This window comes from Corticium candelabrum, chromosome 22 (assembly GCF_963422355.1).
Source record: "Corticium candelabrum chromosome 22, ooCorCand1.1, whole genome shotgun sequence".
NCBI classification, from domain to species: domain Eukaryota; kingdom Metazoa; phylum Porifera; class Homoscleromorpha; order Homosclerophorida; family Plakinidae; genus Corticium; species Corticium candelabrum.
In genome coordinates, this window is record NC_085106.1 from 986,182 (window position 1) to 1,007,991 (window position 21,810).

Sequence of the window (21,810 nt, forward strand, 5' to 3'; positions counted from 1 at the left end):
GTTTACTAAGCTGTATAACGCGCGCTAACGAGTGAAGAAAAATGCGTGGGTGTGATATGGACCAAATGCGAATCTATTTGCGAATTCGCATACGGGCAAACTAATTAACCCGATACGGAGCCTCTGGTTAAATGTGGAGTAACTAAAAATTTATTCGCATTTATTATGTATCTGGTTTAGCCTTGCGTAGCCAGACCGCTCAGCACATCTTTACACAGATAGCGAGACGAATAACTAAGTAATCTACTGATACAACTGTCATGTTACTACTGTGTCACTACACTCTACAACTGTAACAGTAAAACTGGCGTTGACATACTTTGTATTGATGTACATGCAGCATTACTGTTTAGAAACTGTGTTTCCCTAGTAATTATTAAAACAATAAATTAATACACAGAGAAAAGACTAAGATGTAATTGTGCCAAAATTATTATAAAAAGCTTTCAGTGCTCGTTACTAATTAGTAAGTTAGTAAGTGCTGCACTGGCTTTATCGAACTCAAACTCATGAATTATAGCTAATTCTCTCAATCACTTCTATAACAATACTTCACTATTTGTCAAGTCATATTACTCGATCATCTTTCCTGCAGAGATGGAGATTGAGACCTCGGTGAAATCGGAGAACAGGAGAAGTCCCTCGCTCCAGAAAACCCAGACAACGATGAGCCCGAACGAGAACGACTCTCTGATGAGGATGGTGTCGGCTGATTATTCTGCAACGCAGACAGGCTAACATTTGAAGTATCTCTGATCCCCTCTTTTCCAAAATCAACGTCTAAGGCAATAGAAGCAGGAGCACTAACTGAGTGTCTGGGAGGAGGGGCTGGCCCAACAACAGCAGCTCGAGCTTGGCTCAACCTCCGTTTGTACAATTGCTCCTCCTACAGGCAAATTAGCCTTCACTCCAACTGTTCACTGTAACAGTATCTGTGGATAAGCCGTCTGTATGTTTTCCTATCTGTTTGTCTGTCTCAATCATATAGTTTGTCTGTCTGTCTGTCTGTCTGTCTGCCTGTCTGTCAAAGAACATCTATTGAAACATCAACGCTAATACAAAAAGGCTACATATAACACTAAGAGTTCAAGATAAACGACCACAGTGGTCGTAGAAGAAAACTCTAACAAACAGCCATCTGATGATTGTAGCTATCATCTACAGAGTCATTACTACAAACTATTCTGTCAATCTTTTTAGCTAAAACACTACTGTTGCAACATTGTAATGTTATTGACAGTGTTTGCCACCAGTACATTTTAAATTCAATCAAATTCAGCTTTCTATCTTCATCACGTGATCTTAGTGAGATCTGGTGAAGAAACTGTCTGTCTGTCTGTCCGTCTGTCTGTCTGTGTAGCCAAGAAATAGGTATACTGACTCTGAGAACAAGCCGGATATAACAACGTATGATCCCACTGGACACTTGACAAAAGACCTGGACATTTCACTTGCTCATCCACATTCTTGTGACACCGTACAATCAGCTGCCAAAATATGGTCAACAGCAGTCTATAGCAAGATCTGATACAACATATATTCCAATGGTTTTTGAACACTTTGGCTTTTGGGGCCCTGTGGCTGAAGACTATCTCGATAAGATCTCCAAACTTTCAAAGATGCAAATGGAAGCAGCAAAACAGACTTTAGAGATAGATGGAGAAAGCAACTGTCTGTAGTTGTACAGTCTTGCAACTCTCGTGTGATTTTTAAAAAGTTGTCGAAGTTGTCTAACCTGCAATATTGATGATTTTCTGTATGATAAAGACGTTCAACATTTTGTTCATTGACTGTTATTGTTATGCATACGTAAAGTTAGCAATTGTTATTGGTAGAATAAGAGTTCAAATATAACAATCTGTCTGTCTGTCTATCTGTCTGTCTGTCTGTCTATCTGTCTGTCTGTCTGTCTGCATGTCTGACTGTCTGTCTGGTTTAGATTTTGCAAAGTTAGACTAATTTTAATATAAGCTTACGTTGTGTACAACTAGAGGATTTACAAAAACAAAACAATCTGCCTGCTTGTCTGTGTGTCTGATTGTAGCTCTGTATAATAGTGTTACAGTTGCTTCAATTTAATTATAAGCTGTTCACATAAAGTATTGCACTAATCATATCACTGTCTTTCAGTTTTCTGCATGTTTGTCTATACTGCTAATCCTACCATCCATGTATATATCATCTGGATCAACATTAGTCTATCTATCTAACTGATCATTCTAACCAATACGCTTCTTGTCCTTCCAGTCGCTGAAGATGACGGACGTGAAAACACTTGAGCTAATGCCTGACTTGTTCCCGCTAGCCCTTTACTTGTAGCAGAACCATAGTGACCAGCAGATGAAAATGGAGTAGGGTCATTACTCAAAGCCAAATATTGCTGTACAACAAGATGCTTTAGATCTCCATAAGCCTGATCAATATCATCTATACATATAAACCAAATAATCAACAATCAATAGTTGCCACTGCCATGCAAACAATAATTTAGAAATAAAATATAATACAAAATATCAAGCACAAGCGTGATCCTTAACAAAATAGTTAGTCCTGTAGTTTGTGTGCGTGTGTGGTGTGGTGTGGTGGTGGTGGTGGTGTGTGTGAGTGTGTGTGTGTGTGTGTGTGTGTGTGTGTGTGTGTGTGTGTGTGTGTGTGTGTGTGTGTGTGTGTGTGTGTGTGTGTGTGTGTGTGTGTGTGTGTGTGTGTGTGCTGTCCTGTAAGGAAACTGCACCCGATGGTGTGATAGAAACATGAATATATAATGAGTATTACGTATAATGTTCAACAGTGACAGCAGCCTGTCATGGAAGGGGGCCAGACTGCCAATTGATAGCAAACTCAATCAATTAAACAGACACACAGAAAGTCTTCAGATTCAAAAGAAACAGACGCAGTAGCTGGAGACATACAAATAGGTTGATTATCAATCGCATATACACAGACTGCATACCATTGTGTGCCAACACCTACACAAATACCCTTCATTTTAATTGGTCCATTTCTGCTGTAGTCAGCTGTAATCCATCTAGCACTGTTGAGCTGCTCATGCAAGCCATGTAGCAGCAATTTCAAAATTAATGACAAAATAAGGCTTGTACTGTTGGGAAAGCCACAAGGCCCCAAACTGTGATCATCCATGGCTCCCAAAACAACAGCACAGTGTGCAACGTTTACAATATCAAACAATACTTTACATGTAACCTAGATATATCTGAGTACAAACTGTGTGCAACATTGACTTGTGAGCAGTTCATAAACAGATATATCTACCTGAATTGATGGCCTGTTCAAAGCATCCTGGTCTATCTTGATGAATCTGGATGCACTTCTCGACACGAGATTGTACTCGCTCGATTTCAGCCTCCGTGTAGTAGCCACGTTCACGCATACGAGCCACGTGAACCTGACAAAATAATCAGCTATGAGTAAACAATAAGAGAATACTCACAGCATTCCATTTACTTGCAATGACTGTGGAACAACCAGCAAATACCGAGGCTCAAAGTAAGATTTTTTCAATGACATCACTCCCTGCGAATATGAATAAACATAGAAACCATGTCAACATCTTTGATGATACACTTTGAGTACCTCCAACTCCATACATGTAATACAAGCGAGTCCTTCTTGAGCGACAGATTCCACAGCATTGAATGTCAGACCATACGAATGACCAGCAACGCAACATGTTTCAATAAATTCGCCCTGCAGTAAATGTTGATACAGTGTAATGAGACACTATAAGTACTCCAAACATAAGACACCATTCTGTCTGTTATTTTATTAGTGTGTGTGTGTGTGTGTGTGTGTGTGTGTGTGTGTGTGTGTGTGTGTGTGTGTGTGTGTGTGTGCGTGTGTGTGTATCCATCTGTCCAACCATCCGTCCATCCATCCATCCGTCTGTCTGTCTTTCTGTCTGTCTAGCTGTCTAGCTGTATATATGAGTATTATGCATTTTAGTAACTTCCGAACAGCAATCTAAATGTGGACTCACGTTTGATCTCATCTTCTCAAAATCCTCTTCAGAAACAAACACGTAATTCCCACTATCTGCTTCTCCCACTCGAGGTTTACGTGTCGTATGAGACACACTGCGATATAAACAACTCAGCAAACAAAATAACAACTATCTTATTATTACTCACCCCAAACCAAAGTACGCTTGCAAATCACGCACCAACTGGAGAGCCATTTGCATCTTTCCAACTCCCTGTGGGCCACACAACACCATCATGGGATATGGCGTATCTACAGCCGGCATTGTGCTACATACAAAATTGATCCATATATTAATAAATTAATTATTATTAATTGGTTAAAATTGTGTGACTGCTACCACAAGAGAAGGTCAAAATGTTGATTCAACACTCTCTGCCTCACATTGGTCATGTGATCAGTGGCAGCCAATAGCTCCAAGGGAGCAGCAAACATATTAATGGCAGTCACCTTGATAAAGCAGTATTAATGGCAGTCACCTTGATAAAGCAGCAGCATTTAATACATAGTATGAAACAACCAACAAAGTATTAAAATGCATGAATGTATTTATAAATTGCCTTTTCCTCTGCTGACACTTTGTCAGTGTCAAGTTCTGTCAAGTGAGGAAGCTTGAAGAGTACAGACAAACGATAGTCTGGAAGGTCCTGGCGAAGAGATCAACATCTCAGTATTCTAATGAGTCGTGTTAGTGCATTGGCAATTTCACAAAGTTAGATTGTCCATCTAGATTCAGCATAACTAGTGACATTTTCTATTGCTCGCACTGCTCATTGTCTGCCTGTCTGCCTGCCCACCCACTTGCCTGTCTGCCTGCCCACTCACTTGTCTATCTGCCTGTCTGAATGCCCATGCAACTACCCACCTGCCTGCCCGACTATCCATGCACCTGCCACACATTGAAATAGTTGAACTTGTTTATGAGGCACTTTCTTTTAACTATTAAAAAATAATGTATTCTAGTGTGTAGAGATGCTGTATCCTAATATAATAACCTGCCTGTCTGACCACCTGCCCACCCACCCACCTGCTTGTCTGTCTGTCTAGCTGTCTGTTTGTTAATAAGTGCATTTGTTTGTCTTTCTGTCAACACGTGTGTTTACACATTGACAAGACTTTTTTTGTCTGTCTCCCTCCCTGTCTGCCTACTTGTGCAAGATGCTGCTGATGTTTACTGGCCCACCTATAACCACTTGCCTGTCCGTCTATCTGTCACTCCTCAGCTTACATATCCATTTCACCTGCAAAGGATTCCTCTTCATGTTCAACTTCCGCAAAAGAGTCATTTCTCTAAGATACTTCATATCGGTCAAATCAATCACCTATAATAATCATCCATCTAATAGTTCGATGAACCACCTAACACCATCCCACATATCAGACATCATTGTCTTCCACGTTTATGTAACCCATTAATGGATGATCTTGTAGACCCTTCAATGTGCGAAGTTTGTTTCCAGACAAATCTAAATGCTAAACAAAACACAGTGACTATAGAAGTCTACATGCATGATAACTGGATGGCAGATTGACTCTGTCAAACTGACAGACAAAATAGTAATATAATAGACACATACACTGTACTACAGTTATGTTACTTTGTAACAACACAAGCACACAGAGTACTATTGTATAAATTAATATTAACCAGCTGTCCATTACAAAATTGTTGATATCTGATTACAGGGCCATAGGAACCTGTCTGGCTGGTACAGACCACTATTTTCTAGAGTGAAACTTCACCAAAGGCCTATTTCAGGGTCGTATAGAAACTGGTCCTGTCTGTCTGGTTCTAATTGGCCGAACCACCTTCCAAAAACTACACTCCCGACAGTCAATGATTGCTTGAAACTTCATGTTGAAAACATAGGTGATTAATAATTAATATATTTATAGTTAAACTAGAGAATCTTGACTTAATTAACTTAATTGCTATGTAGGCTGCCCTGAGGTCATTGCTTAGCCATGCACGCATCACAGTAATTGTTGTTAAGCGAGAGTAATTATTCAAGAACTCATTGTGCAATACATTAGTCAATATCTATTAGTACTTTTATGCCTTTTTGGCGTGCTATGTTAGACCACGCCCTCTTAGCGCGCGTTAGGCAAGACCACTTTAAATACTTTCTATCGGCCTGGATCATCGTTAATTTGATTAAAAATCACCACACCCACATTTTAATTACTATGATGTTTGATTACTTAAATTATCTGAACATTTGCCAAACATCCAAATTATCACATTAAGCTGTAGAAAAATTTAAATGACGAATTCGCCATTTGACGTACAGTCAGTAACTCCAGCGTTTCCAAGTTTTCTGTCTTCTTGATCTTATTGCAACTCTGCATGAGACAAAGCTGCACATGTCATTAATCGAGTAATAATTAACACTGACTGACACGTACCAAGTCAAGGTGCTTGATGGGTAAATGATCTAGACCAGATATCCTTTCTATTTGATTGTGAGTTATTTCGAGATGATTGAGCCTGTGGCAACTGCTCAGACCCTTGATTTCACTAATACTATTGCCTATAAATACAAATCATAAAACACAATACAACCGTACTGATATGTATATTAACTAATGTCCTAGATATGTGCAAAACCGTGCACACACACGCACACGTACACACACACACACACACACACACACACACACACACACACACACACACACACACACACATACATTGGAGTAAAGCGTCACATACAATTTAGTACAAGTTTTGCGAGTGAATGATGAGCCGACAAGTCAGACATTTCATTGATCTGGTTAAACGATGCATCAACTTCCTATCAAAACAATAAATGTCAACATGTACATACGCCACATTTTGTTCATTGATATAAATTGTAATACACGTGTACCCTTAGTCCCAAAGGTGGATCAAAATCCAATAGTGATGTCAGTTCATTATGTGAAACATTCAAATAAAGAAGATAACGCAATGTTGACAATGAAGACAAATCTGTGCATCACCTTTCAAATGAGATTCTTTGCACATAATTATATGCAATGACAAGTTACCAGTCAAGCTGTTATATTGTAGTTCCAGAGACTGCAAGTGGATGTAGTGCTCAGTTAGGAGTGAAATGTCATGTAAACCACGACCCTAGAGCAAACAGTCAAATGAGCTTGTGTGTGTGTGTGTGTGTGTGTGTGTGTGTGTGTGTGTGTGTGTGTGTGTGTGTGTGTGTGTGTGTGTGTGTGTGTGTGTGTGTGTGTGTGGTGTGTGTGTGTGTGTGTGTGTGTGTGTGTGTGTGTGTGTGTGTGTGGTGTGTGTGTGTGTGTGTGTGTGTGTGTGTGTGTGTGTGTGTGTGTGTGTGTGTGTGTGTGTGTGTGTGTGTGTGTGTGTGTGTGTGTGTGTGTGTAGAGCAAACAGTCAAATGAGCTTGTGTGTGTGTGTGTGTGTGTGTGTGTGTGTGTGTGTGTGTGTGTGTGTGTGTGGTGTGTGTGTGTGTGTGTGTGTGTGTGTGTGTGTGTGTGTGTGTGTGGTGTGTGTGTGTGTGTGTGTGTGTGTGTGTGTGTGTGTGTGTGTGTGTGTGTGTGTGTGTGTGTGTGTGTGTAGAGAAAACAGTCAAATGAGCTTGTGTGTGTGTGTGTGTGTGTGTGTGTGTGTGTGTGTGTGTGTGTGGTGTGTGTGTGTGTATGTGTGTGTGTGTGTGTGTGTGTGTGTGTGTGTGTGTGTGTGTGTGTGTGTGTGTGTGTGTGTGTGTGTGTGTAGAGAAAACAGTCAAATGAGCTTGTGTGTGTGTGTGTGTGTGTGTGTGTGTGTGTGTGTGTGTGTGTGTGTGTGTGTGTTAGTAAAGTGTCCATGTTACTAAACTTCTATATTTATTCGTCACCTACCACTACGGAAAGCATCAAGAAAACCTGACCAGTACCATCAGCAGACCGTCCGAGTTTAGAGAGACCTTCTATCACGAGAGATTCCGTAAGAAACCCCTCAACCTTTTGTTAATTATACATGGATAAGGCAATGCTTATAATACAATTTAATTATATTTTGATCTGTCTCACTTCTTCATGAAAATCGGAGTTCCCTGAGTGATCATAGGGTGTCTCCTCATCCATGTCTGTTGCCATAGCTACATCCGTGGAGATATCAACTAGCTAGAACTAGTTTGGTTTGATTTGTACGTAGTGTATGTATGCACCTACACTTTCTGCGGAGGAAAAATTAGTAATACGTAGTGTTAACGTTTTTTGACTCAACCAATTCGTACAATGTAGTCTACACGTGCAGAGTGTCCGTGAAATGTTTGTCACGTGATTTTCTATAGCCTCGCGATGCCAGTTCATCTTACGTCATTCTAATTACCAGAAAATTAATTAAAAATGGCCGCGTTCTAGGCATATAGCATTTGAACGCCACAGCATGTACACTGTGGATGTGTGCATTGCACTGCTGTACTCCTAGCCATGCATCTTCAACACACCAATTAATCTTAGTGACTAGAGCTCAGTGACTATCAGCACAAACTATGGTGTACAAGCTTCTCTAATTAATTAATTAAAATACAGCAAAATACCTACAAAGAGAACGCAAGCTGGCCTGTCAACACGTTATTTACTAAACGCATCATAAACATTCTCTGCAAATTTCTGAACCTCGGAAAGAGAAGTCACAGTTTGTAAAAGTTGTCCCGAATCGTCTAACAATTCCGGTACAATATTTGTGATTATCGGAAGAATTTTTGCCAACGGAAGACTTCCATTGGCTACGTGACCTTTGTGACCATCTCTAGCATCAAATTGTTGCTCTAATGTCTTTACAACACACTGCAATCCACGTGTAATACACCGTACAAGAACATGATGAAAGTCGTTGCTTTCCAGAAAGTCTTTAGTTGCTGCATTGAGCTTCTTCATTTCGTCTTGTTCATTCTGCAACAGACTAGAACAAGCTGCATCCATGCTGTCCACAGGCAAAATGAAAGCAACAAAACTGTCTAGCCTTGATGGCGATGCCTCCTTCCTACCATGTGTTCCCTCAATGTTTTGACACACACAACTTATTAGCTCCCAAAGTCTCTCGACCGTGAGTTGCTCCTTCAGACTAACTAACCGAAAGACATCACACACGGCATCTCTTGTGCTTTGACTAAACGCCTGTATTCCGTCACGAAGAACACAGTGCACAAGATTCAAGTACTCACGTTGGACACCTTCACTGACCTCAACCTCGACCAAACCATTTCCACCTTCCTCGTTTAAACTATCCAAGTACATATTTCCTCCGAGTATATTTAACTGTAAACGCAAGAATACGACGAGAAAACAGCATGTGTAAACAGAAACGATGAGTTGAGTGACTGTAGTGATCTTCATGTCCTCCCATAGTTGCAGAGCATTGGCGCTACTGGTTGATTTCAACTGGACTTTCAACCGTTCAACATCCAGATTTTCGTATAGAGCCTGTTTGAGTGCTGGTAGTAATGAACGTACTGTCATGTCACACGTCCTCTGGTTGCTCTCGAAATGGTGTTCTAGTCGAGCTTCGTTTATGAGGAAAGCTTCGCACTCGGCGGCTCTAGAGGACAAGTGCCATTTGACAAGCTTGAAAGCAACGTATCCTCCCACAAAAATCGCTCCAGATAGAAGCAATTTGCGTTTATGTCGATTGCAGACAGCAACAAAGCTAGCCATGCTATCTGGTATGTTATCCGGGTATCTTATCCGGGTTATGATGTTGAAACCACGCGACTGTTTCTGTACTATTGTCTAAAAATGTCCTGTAGTGTTGTCTAAGCCGTTGTTCCCGTTTGGCCGTCTAGAAAATAAAAAAACTAGAGAAGAGGAGTTGGTGTAGTCTAGGTCTACGTACGGGAGATTGCGAATCTTGAGTACGTACACACTGTACACATCATACGTATGATGTAATCATTATATTACATTAAGTTAAGTCGTTATATGTAGAGTGCCAATACAATCATGCATCATGCAGCAACATGCATGTCTCATCACATGGACACTACGTGTAGCACTAATTTACGTAGCTTAGTAACTAGATACTCTAGTCATCGCTAGAGTTTGTCTAGCAGATCAAGTTTCTAGATTTTCAATCGACAAGCTTGTCTCTGCATGATATCGGATCTAAATTTATCAATCGCAAAACGTGTCTCTGCATGCTGTCTCTAAAAAATATTGTAGTGGCACATATGCCATGCATGCAGAATCATGATGTGCATGACCAAAGCCATAGGCAACTGTGGTATGTATGTACTTGTATACCAAATGATCCCTCTGCTAGTGGTATAATATACAGAGCTATGCCAGATTTCTCCCCAACCGGAAGTGGCTGATGCAACTTCAAATTATTATCAGATTATGTACCAGAACATACATCGCCCGCTGTTGCCACGCTCTACCCTCGTGTTTATTTGAAATCCAATCAAATACCATCCAATCAGAGCAAAAACCAAATTTTATCGTCATATCCGGTGGGAGACATACTAAAACCAGTGCACTTCCTTCCAATCGGATTCTGGCCGATCTGCTCGACCAAGACGTTTGGTAATAATGAACGCGATATTTTATCCTTTACTCGCCACTGCTCTGCTGCTTCAGTCGTCTAGCGTGGACACACACACAGTGAGGGTACTGAACGGCTATCCTCGTGCTCATCCGATTTTTGTAACTTTGCCTGGATTGGCACCGTTCGCTCTCAACTACAACGACATCATCAATGTGACATCGCAATTGAGTTCTACGACCCGTGCCACAGTTCAAGGAGGCAACAGTAAGGACAATAGTATGGAATAGTAGAATGCTTATGGAATAGTAGAATGCATATGGAGACAAAGTGGAACACAAACGAATGCCATACACAACTGTTATCACGACTTATCCTCTGTTTTTTTAGTGACCGTTCAGACTCAAGTGGAAGGATTAGTGACAGGTGTCGCTGAAGGTTTCCTGGTGATTGAACCTTCAGCAGGCAGTCAACAACTAGAGGCAACGTTCCAGACGTGGCAGGCAGATACGAGCCAACTGGCCAGGAATAAGTCATTCTTAGTCATTCGCAATTCATTCGATGGAAACAACTTAGGTACATTAGTAAATTGCATTTAGACAACTGAAGCGTAGGTAGATGCTGCATGCCCGCATCTAGTAACTCCACGATGTTCTCATTGCCAGATGTCATCACATTCTCTGCTCAAAAATACTCTGCTGGCCAAACCGAAGGCAGCCTTGTGAGACTCGTCAACGCAATGGGTAAACGAGAATCGTACACGCTGTATGTATCTTCCGGAAGTTACCAACTCAAGGTAACGCCTCCCGTTTTAGCTGCTAATCCTGACTCACTATGACACTGCTGTTTGGCATATATATGGTTGTGTAGATTGTGCCAACTGGCAGCGTTAGCAACGTAGACGATTTCAAGAACGTCGCGTCGCTTGTGGAGGAGTTTGACTTCCGAGCAGAGGCGGGTGAGAGGTACTACACGGCGGTGATTGGATTATCCGGCTCTACAAATGAATACAAACCGAAAGTGGTTAGTGTGCCGCCTCTAAAACGGGCAACAAGCACGTCTGCACCTCTCACGCGTCTCTACGTGATCAACGCCTATGCTGGCTATTCTAGCGTTCAGGTTTGGCTCGCTAGATTCGGGTGATGATCATGTAGTGTAGGAATTTCGTTCTTGTATGCAGGTTAGCGTTAGTGGACGGTTGCTTTCACGGATGCCGTTTGGATCAGTGCATGGAGAACTTCTCTATCTAGCAAAAGGAAGCAGTATTGCACTAGCAAGAGGAAATGGTGAGACCACTATACACCTAGACAACACCAGTTTAGGTCTCTTGGCAGTGTAACCTTTCTGTCTTATGTAACCTGTCTGTTAGACCTCATATATTACCAGTACTGTACACACACTCGCTTATGTCCAGAGACTTCACTTTGTCATGTCTCTGTCTGTCTGTCCATTTGCCTCAAAGTTGAAAATGACTAGACTAGGGTAACCCTATGTGATTTACATCAGACACAAAGAATCCTATTAGCTACCACAAACTACACCTACTATGCACACTACATTGCACATCCAGTTCTTCACCCATTACCCCATCTCCCACGACCTCCTGTTATCCTTTGCAATATTCCAAGTATCACTCCAGCATTAGCTTTCTGCATGATTACAGCCATTTGTTTCCTCCAGTAATAGACAGACTCAGAGTAATTGTTCTTCCCTTGATAGTCCCGTGTGCTCTAGACGCAAGAGTATTAAGATATCTTTCTGCTTCCTGTCCCCATCTCCCAAAGTTCTCACAGACTAACGGAATGAGCGTTGGGCTAGTAGTACCTCCACCAGACAGGGCTAGCTTAGTCTGTCTGTCTGTCTGTCTGTCTGTCTGTCAATACATATATTTTCATACTGATCAGCACTATTGCAGTCTAATTTTCCAAACACCAGTCCAAAAGCTCACAATCGGCCACACAATAAAACCCAACTACTTATGATTAACAAATGCTTCATCAACGTTCAGAGAATTTTTAAACTGTCCTGCTCTTCCTAATTTTCTATTAATCACATTAGCATTGTCTGTCTGTCTGTCTAATAAGATATTTTTGACTTTACAGACCAGTTTCAATACAATGTCATGGAGCAGGTGCCATATGCTGCATCTGATTGTATCACAGTCATCAGAGAGCCACAGAAAAATGGCATGCAGATTCCAACGCCTCATTTCGATTGCCGACCCAGAGAGCATGTCAACAAGGCAAAAGCACTGATTTTCGTGTACAACAGCATTTACAACAACACAGACGGAATTGGTATTCATCTTTTTCATTCATATCAGCTCCCAATAAATAATTTTTCTATATGCTTGATGTTTCAGATATCATTGCGTTGCCAAAAGCAGCCAACACAACCGTTCCACTGCAGTTCATTGCTCAAGGGTTGCAATCCAGAGGTAGCAAAACAGCCACTCTAGATGCACAGCAATACACAGTCAAGGCAAGACAAGACACATTGCTGTCACAATCCAAATACATTTGAACTCTGTTGTCTTGTACACACAGGCCGTGCCTTCAGGTACTGTCACAAGCAGGAGAGAGTTTGAAGCTGCGTCTTCGTTTATACAACTTACAGACATCTCACCACGAGGTGGCATTCATTACTATATTAGTCTGCATGGTATCCAAGGCAGCACAAACCTCATCTACCAGATTGACCTGTCAAGTTACCCGGATATTGTACAGAAGAGAATCAAGCCTACTACAGGCGAGTTCAACACATTCGTTGCAACCGAATTCATTGCAACCGAATTCATTGCAACTGACGGTGGTGAACAAGATAGTAAGGGTGACGATCATAATGTACGATCTGCTAGTCTGTCAAAGTCTCCGTCGTTTGTATTCTTCTTGATCAGTTTTGTAGCTAGTTTCGGTATCAGCGTCTTGGTAAACTAAACTGTCTTTTGTCCTCGTAGTTTGTGTTCTATCTGTAACTGTCTGTGTATATTCGTAAATACACTAAAGTTGTCTATCAAGTAATATATTCCAGTTGCAGTTATACAAACACCGTAACATGCTCAACAGCTAACAACGAAACAAAAGTCTGTCACAAACAATGCAGACTCATCCGTGCAAGTGATAGTCATGGTACGATTGGCGTGCTGGCAACAGCCGCGCTTTCACAGCTGCACTCGTCTGTCCCTCTACGAATGCGAAAAAATCCATCTTCACCCCACATTTCACCCCAGCTGTTCTCGATAATCCAGTATGGTTCTCCAGTTTCAATGTCACGACCATACCCCACCACAAGTACACCATGATTGACCAACTCAAATGGATCAAACTCGCCTCCGGTGAGTGTGTCACTTTCATTTGTAAAAACATGATGATAAATCCCTGACTTGTAAGTCAAGAAATCTTTGTACACCTCAAAAGCAATAGAGAACGGTCCATTCCTAACCAGCTCCAGCTGCATTAAAGCTGCATTACATGCTCCATAGTATCCCCCAACATAATAGTAGTCGGTGGCATAGAAACGAGTACAATTATGAGAAGTAATACATTTACTGTCCTTGCCCAAGTACGGAAAACAGTGCTCTTCAACGACTCCAAAGTCTTCCGCATATTTTCCAGCAGTTACATACGGGAACCCACCCTCGCATCCTTGGGAATACTCTGAACAACCAATAATATCTTGTGGAGAGAAGACAACGTTCACTTGATTTTGTGTCTGAATCCTGAGTCTCGATTCCAGCATCCCCATTGATGCAAATGCAAAGCAACTGCCACAATGGCCCTGATTACGAACATCCGGAACAAAGTTCATGCCTTGGTCTGTGTGTCTCCAGTCAAACGACTCCGGAAGTGCTGATACTAGATCAAGGAGTTCTTCTGTGATTTCTGCCGGTTTCGCTCCCTTTGGTTGTCCTGAAGAGAAACCTCCAGCACGAGCCACCACTTCAGCAACTGTGTACAAATTCAATTCAGGGTACAGCTCGGCTGTCCAAGAAGACTGTACTTTGTTGATTGCTTTCACATAACTCTCACTAATAGAAAGTTTTTGCGACAGCACAGCTTCACTCGGTTTCGCCTCGGCAGCCTTCTTCCTGCCTGGAGTTACCTTCATGCCAACATAACAAGCCCAATCCCTTCCGAGTGTATCGTGGCTCCATCCGGGTAATGTCTCATCGCAAATGCTCGTGTAGTTTTTTTCGGAAATTTTCTTGTACATCGAAAACGCAAAGTATTTCTTATCATTGATAACAACTTCAAAGCCCTGATTATAGACCATGGTCCAGAAACCAACGTTGCCGTCTCGGTCGGAAACGTCGGCTGGATGATAAAGCTGCAGTGTGATGTTGCTCACGGATCCGGATATGTCGTAGTCGCTGCAGTCGAGAGTGTTGTCATTCATACCTGGTCCCACGGAGAAAACCCACTCTCCCACAACATCTTCATACGTGCAGTTTGCTGGTGTATCGGCGTGGAGAAGGGAGACCAGACCGGCCAAGAAAATAGTAACTGTGAGGAGATTCATAGTAGTCTGTCCGCATCAACGTTACGCATGCGCAGCTGGACCGTGGTTCTGGCACCGCCGCATATCCGGGGTAGTCTTCTTTTAACCCTGCTTTCTGCACGTGATGCTTTCTTCTCTCCTCCCACTTTCCTCCCATCACGTGCAGAAAGCTAGCTAGTTTCCAGGGGAGAGGAGAAATACGTTTTGGAGCACAGGAGAGAGAAATATGTTTTCGGGCACAATATTCTACACAGGCACTTAGCTGTCACACAACAATTCAAAATTTGACACAGCTGCAGCATACATATACATGAATACAAATTTTTAGTTGCTCATAATCTTAATTAATTAAAAAACATTTTAATGCTTACGTGCATAAACAGTTAGAAGTAATTCTCTTTTAGCTAAATGTTTTGGTGGATGTGGACTGTACTGGTATGACCATGTTCCACCATTCAGGCCCTTCCAATCCCATATCAGTGGCAAAGAAAACATGACTGACATGTCCATTGCTATCAAGCAAGACTTCTGGTCTTTCCATCCTTGACTGCTTTCTTATTTTACCATCACTCCATGTGTTGACGGTGCTGTAAGCTAATGGTGGACTGGTAAACTGCCAAGTGTGCCCATTGTCCTTTGAATAAGCATGTGCACCAGAATATCCTGCATGAGTCACCGTACCTCGAAAGTTTTTGACAAACATGTGCACTGTATCTGACTTCTGATCGTACCAAATGCTTGGATCTTCAAAATTGAAAGAATTTTTAGGGCAAGGAAGAATAGGATCATCTTGAAGACGAATGTAAGGTCCCTTCCAATGCTGAGCAGATGCAACCCCAATACACACAGTACTCTGTCTCTCTGACCCTGGAGGAGTTGATGCTTTGTATACTGCAAGAATTGTGCCATTCTTCAGTACAGTCACAGCTACATTTGTTGTCATTCTATCATCCCATTTGCCAGGTCGAGGAGAAATAATTGGGTCTGGCAGCCGAGACCAGGGTCCTGTAATTTTTGGTGCATATGCCAATCCGACTCTTTGTGTTTCTTGAGCATTTTCACTGTGTGAAGGTTGCAATTGTGTTGGCGTCGATCCGTTGTATGTGTCACCCGTGTAATACAACAGAAATGTGCCATCTTTTGCTTGAATGATCTTTGGGTTCATACATGATCTATCCCAATATTGTTGATTAGTAGTGGACATATGATAAGGGAGAACTATTTCGACAAACTGATATGGCCCGATTGGTGTCTTGCTTGTAGCTCTGGCTATCTGACCATTCGTCAGCCAGTGGTTGCCAAAGGATAAATTCCTGGGAAATATAGCAGCAAACATGTGGTATTCTCCATCGACAAATACAACCTGGCTGCCCCAAATCCAAAACTTGTCCGACTTAAAGCCAGACTTGATAGGAATGGTGTGGTTATCAATGTGAGCACATGTTGGTCCTCGAAAACCGGGATCACACTTGCAAACACCTTCACTACACTTCCCCATATACGAGCAGTCTTCGTCTGTCGTGCAAGCTGCTGAGCAGGAAACCAGGAAATGTAGAAGAATGACTACACAAAGAGTCATGGACAGATGATAGATTAAGCCCATCGTTAGACTATCACCTTGCGCTAAACTGCGTAGGCCACGCACAGAAGTCCTACTGTACAAGGTCGTAGCTCCGCCCCTCTAGGTGCTAGGATTCCAAGGCCGAAAAACACGTGTGATATAAACACATCTGTAAGTGGAATATATCCCTCAATAAAACAGCATTTAATATTTCATATTTTCGCCTTTCTAAATTGTGTACAATTTAGGACTCTGGTGCACATAATTCCTCCAAGTAGAATAGTGTGACACCATGCAAGTGTATTTATTGTCCAGTCACTGTAGAATCTTAATTAGCGCATAAGCGCCTGCCAAGCTCTTCATGGGTCTTACTTACACAGGCACCAGACACTTTTTAGTGCCAGTGAATGCTCTCGCTTGTGTGTAGGATAACAACTCACAGATACATATTTCCTTTCAATATCTACTAATTAATTATAGGTTGACTTCATGAAACTATCATATCAATATGTAGCAATTTACGCACGTACTTATACATTGACCAATTTCAGTCAGTATCAGTAAGTGATGAGCCTTGTGCTGAACTTGTTGACACAACATCTCGAGTTGTATCAGGTTGCATTCCTTCACCTACATTATAATCCTCTTTATCACACCCAGAGCCACGTGCTTCATCTCCCTAGAATAAAAAAAGAATTAGTCTAAAACAAGTAGATATCAATAAGACTGTACCTACCTGGTTTTCATTAGGTACTGCAAGAGAAGGCTTTGTTTTGAATCTCTTTTTTTCCTGTTCAATCTCTTTTGTAATAAACTTCAAGTCCCTTTTCATTGCATACGCATCCTCTCCATCTGCATAATATTTCTTCTCAATATCAGAGATCCTAATTGACAACAAATTACTATCATGCAGTTGTCATCTTAAATAAGACAAACAGTTCTCACACAAATTTTAACGTGTTTTTGTAAAGATGGAGAGCAGCTCGATTACTAGATGCAAACAATTTAAGAAGAAAAAATCACAATACAAATTAGTACAGTGCTACCTCATTCGAACATGAAGTGAAACATATTCAGCCTTGAAAGATTCAACCATTGCTCTTGAAGCCTATAATGAACTTAACATCAATACTTTCGTATTTGCATCATCTATGTCTGTAAATGTGTGTGTGTGTGTGTGTGTGTGTGTGTGTGTGTGTGTGTGTGTGTGTGTGTGTGTGTGTGTGTGTGTGTGTGTGTGTGTGTGTGTGTGTGTGTGTGTGTGTGTGTGTCTGCCTGCCTACTTGTCTTGTCCATCTATCTCATGTTTGTCTGTGTGCTAAACTGTCTCTCTTCCTAGATGTACTTCAAATAAATTACATCATTAAATATTGAGCAACAAAAGCATATCAAATTTTCTACTAGTCAGGCTTCAACTGCAAGTTCCTCACTTACAAGTTCATGCAAACAAATAATCGTAGCTACCTGATTCATCAACTTTTGAGCCAACCCAAGTCTTCTATGAGAACGCTTTACAGCCTGTTGCAAGATGCATGGAACCAAACTAATCAAGTAAAAACAACCTTTCATTTTGATACCAGTGAGGTGATATGACCATGAGGAGGCTCATCAGATTCTTCTTCCCTAAAACAATCAGTGACTATACTGTAAGGGAAATATGAAAAGTCAAATGCTTACATTTTAGCCAACACATAACCAACAACTTTACCGCACTCATCTTCAGCAACATAAGACAGCTAGCAAAGAGAAACAATCTTTCACATTGATTTACAAATACCTTGCTCATCAATCTGTCCGTCAAGAACATAAAATTATCTACTTAAAAATACTAAAATACAGTCTGACATAGCTAAATAACTCAACTAAGACACAAAAGATGTTACTATCACCAAAAAACTGTCTGTCTGTCTGTCTGTCTGTCCATCCGTCCAATACATATATTTCAAACATGGTCTGCATGTCTGCCTGTCTTTCTGTCTGTCTGTTTCTCTGTCTGTCTTTCTGTCTGTCTGTCTGTCTGTCAATTCATATATTTTGCATATTTGAATTAGGATACAATAGCAAATGGCTAACTACGTTTGTCCTATGACAATAAAAGCAAGAGAAAACAACTAACAACTAAATACAATATATTTAAATATTAATTGGTTAAACGGGATCATGTGATCCCTTTTCTATAGAACATTTACGAGTCTGGGCACTTGACCTGTCCTGACAAGGCATTACTGATTTTCTTCAGAAGTACATTGGCATTGCAACGTTGCAATTGAATAGCAATTCTTTGATGCCAATGGCTTTAAAGTCTGCCCTGTTTGATTTTCCAAAGTCATCCTTTGATCGTTTAGACAAGTCATTTAAATAAGTCTCTACCTTCTTGCCCCATCTTCCAAAATGTTTCAAGACTAGTGGAACCACTCTCACAGACAATCCACCAGGATGTTTTTGTTTCTCATAGCGAGCCAACTTCCTGTCTTCCCTTCTAGCAGCGGCTGCTCCCTCCATAGTGGCTGACGTTGGAAATATGTCCGAACTCCACGGATGAGCAAGTGCTATATCTAACTCTACATTGGAACCAATACCAGTATCAAAAACAACAATGTCTGGGCAGCTGTCAGATGTAGCATTCTATGTTTTCGCTCTTTTTGTGTTGAATTTTGAAATTGTTTAAACACTCTGACCACACAGACATGATCGAGTCATGTGACCACACAGGACCAGCCCCGTTTTGCATGTAATCTGATGATTTCCGCTTGAGTCACCAGTTGCTCGTCCACAGTCACACGTCTGAATATTATCACACAAAGACAAAGGAAGTCCAAGTCTCAGGTAAGCCGCCAACCAAAATTCGGAGAGTTTAAGAGCGAGCTTTCCTGAAGTTGGAATAGCAAACAACCAAGAGCCTGCACCTTTACCTTGCAGAGAGCAAAGTCTAGCGCCATCTCGAAGTGAAGTTGCATTCTCAATTAAGCAAGTAGCTTCCATTTTAGCATTTTCTTTTGAGAGCTTGTGTTGAAGCCTCTTTGACTCAGACAACATCTCCAAACTGTCTGTCTGTCAGTTGTCTGTCTGTTTGATGTCTGTCTGTCTGTTTGTCTGTCAAGTAGAAGTGGACAAATTAGAGATAGGGCAGTTAAGTTTGTTAAAACAATGTATCACTGTCTTGTCTGTTCTGTTCTGTTTGCTCAATTAAGATTAGGTAACTGCCCATTAGTATCTCCATCCCTTCATTTGTTGACCACGTACTCACAACATATTTGGTCTTGTTTAGTAGCGAGACTATATCCTGAGTTACCTGCGGCCAAGACAATCCGTGATAAAGATAATATTTCATCTGATAGTTTTCTGGCAAACACAGAAGATTGCAGTGCTGCATGTTCATCAGATCAGCCGTCTAAGAAAACAACCGACGATAATCACAACTTTCCAAAACGTAACAATTCCTACAGTGGCCGTCCTAATGTTCATCGTCAGTCCCTTCAACACGTGCGCCTCCTCACACTGTTCCAGATATCCGGGTTGTTTGTGACGTCATCTCCATGGACACCAAAACGTGCTTCAGTGTTTGCCACATATAATTACAACAGTCGCTCTCCTTCTGGGTCATAAAACCCACTCAACATCCTCTCTACGACAAAAACGCCATGAACAAAGACGAAAGAGAACCGGAAAACGCTGCAAGCGAGAAGGAGGAGCCAAAGGAAGGAAAGGGCGGAGATGCCCCAGGCAAATCAGGAAGACCTGAAACCACCAAACGCAGTTCTTCCGGGAAACCTTGTAAGTCAGTCGGGGACTCTGCACTATGCTTTTCATAGCATCAGCTCGCACGTGTTATCGAGCAAAGAATTCTATGTGTCGAACATCCTTTGTGTGCATGCAGGCCGATCAGCAATGGGTGAATATATTGTTGCGGATGGAGGACATCCACTGACACATCAAGGCAAGCAAGTGGTCCCACGCATTCGAGTGTAAATGATAATAATTTTTGTGCTGTAGCTGATCCGAGTCCTGGACCTTCAGATTATCATCCAAACATGACTCCATGTTCCAGATCTACACCTAGATATTCGATTGTTGGCAGACACAAGCTCGTTAAAGGTCCTACTAGTTGATTGCAATTATCCTGTGCATTTGATTTTGAATACTGCTTGCAGAGAATGTGACTCCTGGTCCTGACAACTATGATACATCACGTGACCTCAAATGGACCGACAAGACACATAGTTTGAAGGAAAAAGGAAAGACTCACCCGTATGATGTCAGACGTATGGAAACCGATATCTCCACTTAGTTAAATACGTTTGGCAATGTCTTTGTTCTTTTTTCTTGTGTTGACAGTCGATGCTCATCTGACCTGTAGTATTGGAGCAGCAGGATATCTCGTACAATATTGGGACACAGGTCGACATGCAAGCAGATCTTCAATAGGCAGTCGGCATTTACGAGGCATAAATGCTGGACCACCAAACTACAAGGTTCAACCTGCAGACACACACGGTACAAACATAAACAGGCTCCTAGTTTACCACGGAATAGATTTTACAACAGTACATGTCTCTAGGATTCAATACTCCTGGTCCCGACTATCGACCAAATTCACCATATTGGGGACGAGGGACACAAAAGTCCTTTGGCTTAAAATTGATCAACGATGATCCGTTCACACCCGGTCCTGGTAAGCACACTGAATACGCCAATCAAACTACAGAAGCTGTATTCATATCATAACCTAGGACCTGGAGGATACGACTACAATGAACTAAAACAAGGAGTCTCCTATTCTTTTGGATCACACCTTGACCCACCGATTTGTAAGAATGCCTCAGATTATCTTAGCAACTGAATGTCTGTAATACAATCTCAAGGTTTTGAAACACCTGGGCCCGGTACCTATGACATAACAAGCACCATAGGAACTGCAACAGCAAAGTCAATTGCAAGAAAAGCAACCGACATCGACAGTAGACACATTTTTACAACAATCAACACTGGCGTGACTCTTATTTCTCGTAGGTAATTTTGTTCCCAGTCCAAACACATACTACAACCAATCCACGATGAAGAGTCCACAGTACAGTATGACATACAGAGCATTTGAAAGAGAAAGTTAGTGATACTAAAGGTATCTAGATAATATCAAATACAAATAGTTTTGTTTCTCTAGTCGAGGACAAACATCCTAGTCCAGCACAGTACTCACCCAGGAAGGTAGCATTGAAGGAAACTCCAAAGTACTCATGCAGGAAAAACTGTCGACCTTGCTATCCGGATATTCTTAACT

General features: G+C 41.5%; 6 protein-coding genes across 7 annotated transcripts; 1 reads left to right on the forward strand and 5 right to left on the reverse strand.

The window, feature by feature from the left end:
* Positions 1-258: 258 nt before the first annotated feature.
* Positions 259-8,065, reverse strand: LOC134197520 (leucine-rich repeat and guanylate kinase domain-containing protein-like). Of its 2 annotated transcripts, XM_062666856.1 has the most exons (18): positions 8,020-8,065; positions 7,849-7,950; positions 7,027-7,111; positions 6,867-6,967; positions 6,710-6,791; positions 6,403-6,527; positions 6,286-6,339; positions 5,380-5,469; positions 5,238-5,318; positions 4,557-4,643; positions 4,337-4,446; positions 4,146-4,265; positions 3,995-4,091; positions 3,592-3,705; positions 3,463-3,531; positions 3,271-3,403; positions 2,225-2,427; positions 259-886 (listed from the first exon to the last, which is right to left on the reverse strand). In XM_062666856.1, the coding sequence occupies exons 2-18, from the start codon at positions 7,861-7,863 to the stop codon at positions 581-583; spliced, it is 1,872 nt and encodes a 623-aa protein (XP_062522840.1). In that variant the 5' UTR covers positions 7,864-7,950; positions 8,020-8,065; the 3' UTR covers positions 259-580. The 2 variants fall into 2 exon arrangements, with proteins under 2 accessions (XP_062522840.1, XP_062522841.1); XM_062666857.1 differs by lacking the exon at positions 4,557-4,643.
* Positions 8,066-8,482: 417 nt separating this feature from the next.
* LOC134197366 (peroxisomal biogenesis factor 3-like) lies at positions 8,483-9,658 on the reverse strand. Its single transcript, XM_062666675.1, has 2 exons — positions 9,178-9,658; positions 8,483-9,111 (listed from the first exon to the last, which is right to left on the reverse strand). The coding sequence occupies exons 1-2, from the start codon at positions 9,646-9,648 to the stop codon at positions 8,566-8,568; spliced, it is 1,017 nt and encodes a 338-aa protein (XP_062522659.1). The 5' UTR covers positions 9,649-9,658; the 3' UTR covers positions 8,483-8,565.
* An 852-nt stretch (positions 9,659-10,510) lies between these two features.
* LOC134197188 (uncharacterized) lies at positions 10,511-13,490 on the forward strand. The gene is made up of 8 exons (XM_062666464.1): positions 10,511-10,741; positions 10,865-11,050; positions 11,140-11,270; positions 11,345-11,593; positions 11,655-11,760; positions 12,577-12,771; positions 12,837-12,955; positions 13,021-13,490. The coding sequence occupies exons 1-8, from the start codon at positions 10,522-10,524 to the stop codon at positions 13,408-13,410; spliced, it is 1,596 nt and encodes a 531-aa protein (XP_062522448.1). The 5' UTR covers positions 10,511-10,521; the 3' UTR covers positions 13,411-13,490.
* Positions 13,450-15,010, reverse strand: LOC134197189 (dipeptidyl peptidase 1-like). The gene has a single exon (XM_062666465.1). The coding sequence runs from the start codon at positions 14,990-14,992 to the stop codon at positions 13,598-13,600; it is 1,395 nt and encodes a 464-aa protein (XP_062522449.1). The 5' UTR covers positions 14,993-15,010; the 3' UTR covers positions 13,450-13,597.
* A 224-nt stretch (positions 15,011-15,234) lies between these two features.
* On the reverse strand, positions 15,235-16,636 carry LOC134197190 (uncharacterized). The gene has a single exon (XM_062666466.1). It carries the CDS (start codon positions 16,572-16,574, stop codon positions 15,372-15,374), a length of 1,203 nt encoding a protein of 400 aa, XP_062522450.1. The 5' UTR covers positions 16,575-16,636; the 3' UTR covers positions 15,235-15,371.
* A 345-nt stretch (positions 16,637-16,981) lies between these two features.
* LOC134197018 (N-alpha-acetyltransferase daf-31-like) lies at positions 16,982-20,055 on the reverse strand. Its single transcript, XM_062666250.1, has 9 exons — positions 19,977-20,055; positions 19,825-19,923; positions 18,210-18,268; positions 18,110-18,155; positions 17,997-18,050; positions 17,579-17,640; positions 17,478-17,522; positions 17,269-17,416; positions 16,982-17,211 (listed from the first exon to the last, which is right to left on the reverse strand). The coding sequence occupies exons 1-9, from the start codon at positions 19,995-19,997 to the stop codon at positions 17,080-17,082; spliced, it is 666 nt and encodes a 221-aa protein (XP_062522234.1). The 5' UTR covers positions 19,998-20,055; the 3' UTR covers positions 16,982-17,079.
* Positions 20,056-21,810: the final 1,755 nt, after the last annotated feature.

Bases quoted from the DNA above. Each gene is read 5' to 3' on its own strand.
- LOC134197366 (XM_062666675.1), bottom strand. From the start codon at position 9,648: ATGGCTAGCTTTGTTGCTGTCTGCAATCGACATAAACGCAAATTGCTT. The intron at 9,112-9,177 runs GTCAGTGAAGGT...GACGGAATACAG, and splicing joins ATGGTTTGGTCGAGGTTGAG to GCGTTTAGTCAAAGCACAAG.
- LOC134197189 (XM_062666465.1), bottom strand. From the start codon at position 14,992: ATGAATCTCCTCACAGTTACTATTTTCTTGGCCGGTCTGGTCTCCCTT.
- LOC134197190 (XM_062666466.1), bottom strand. From the start codon at position 16,574: ATGGGCTTAATCTATCATCTGTCCATGACTCTTTGTGTAGTCATTCTT.
- LOC134197018 (XM_062666250.1), bottom strand. From the start codon at position 19,997: ATGAACATTAGGACGGCCACT. The intron at 19,924-19,976 runs GTAGGAATTGTT...TTGTTTTCTTAG, and splicing joins TGAACATTAGGACGGCCACT to ACGGCTGATCTGATGAACAT. The intron at 17,212-17,268 runs GTAGGTACAGTC...TTTTTATTCTAG, and splicing joins CAGTACCTAATGAAAACCAG to GGAGATGAAGCACGTGGCTC.
- LOC134197520 (XM_062666856.1), bottom strand. The intron at 5,319-5,379 runs GTCTGATATGTG...TGATTATTATAG, and splicing joins TAAACGTGGAAGACAATGAT to GTGATTGATTTGACCGATAT. The intron at 3,706-3,994 runs GTGAGTCCACAT...CATTTACTGCAG, and splicing joins TTGAGAAGATGAGATCAAAC to GGCGAATTTATTGAAACATG.
- LOC134197188 (XM_062666464.1), top strand. From the start codon at position 10,522: ATGAACGCGATATTTTATCCTTTACTCGCCACTGCTCTGCTGCTTCAG. The intron at 10,742-10,864 runs GTAAGGACAATA...CTGTTTTTTTAG, and splicing joins CACAGTTCAAGGAGGCAACA to TGACCGTTCAGACTCAAGTG. The intron at 11,594-11,654 runs GTTTGGCTCGCT...TCTTGTATGCAG, and splicing joins CTGGCTATTCTAGCGTTCAG to GTTAGCGTTAGTGGACGGTT.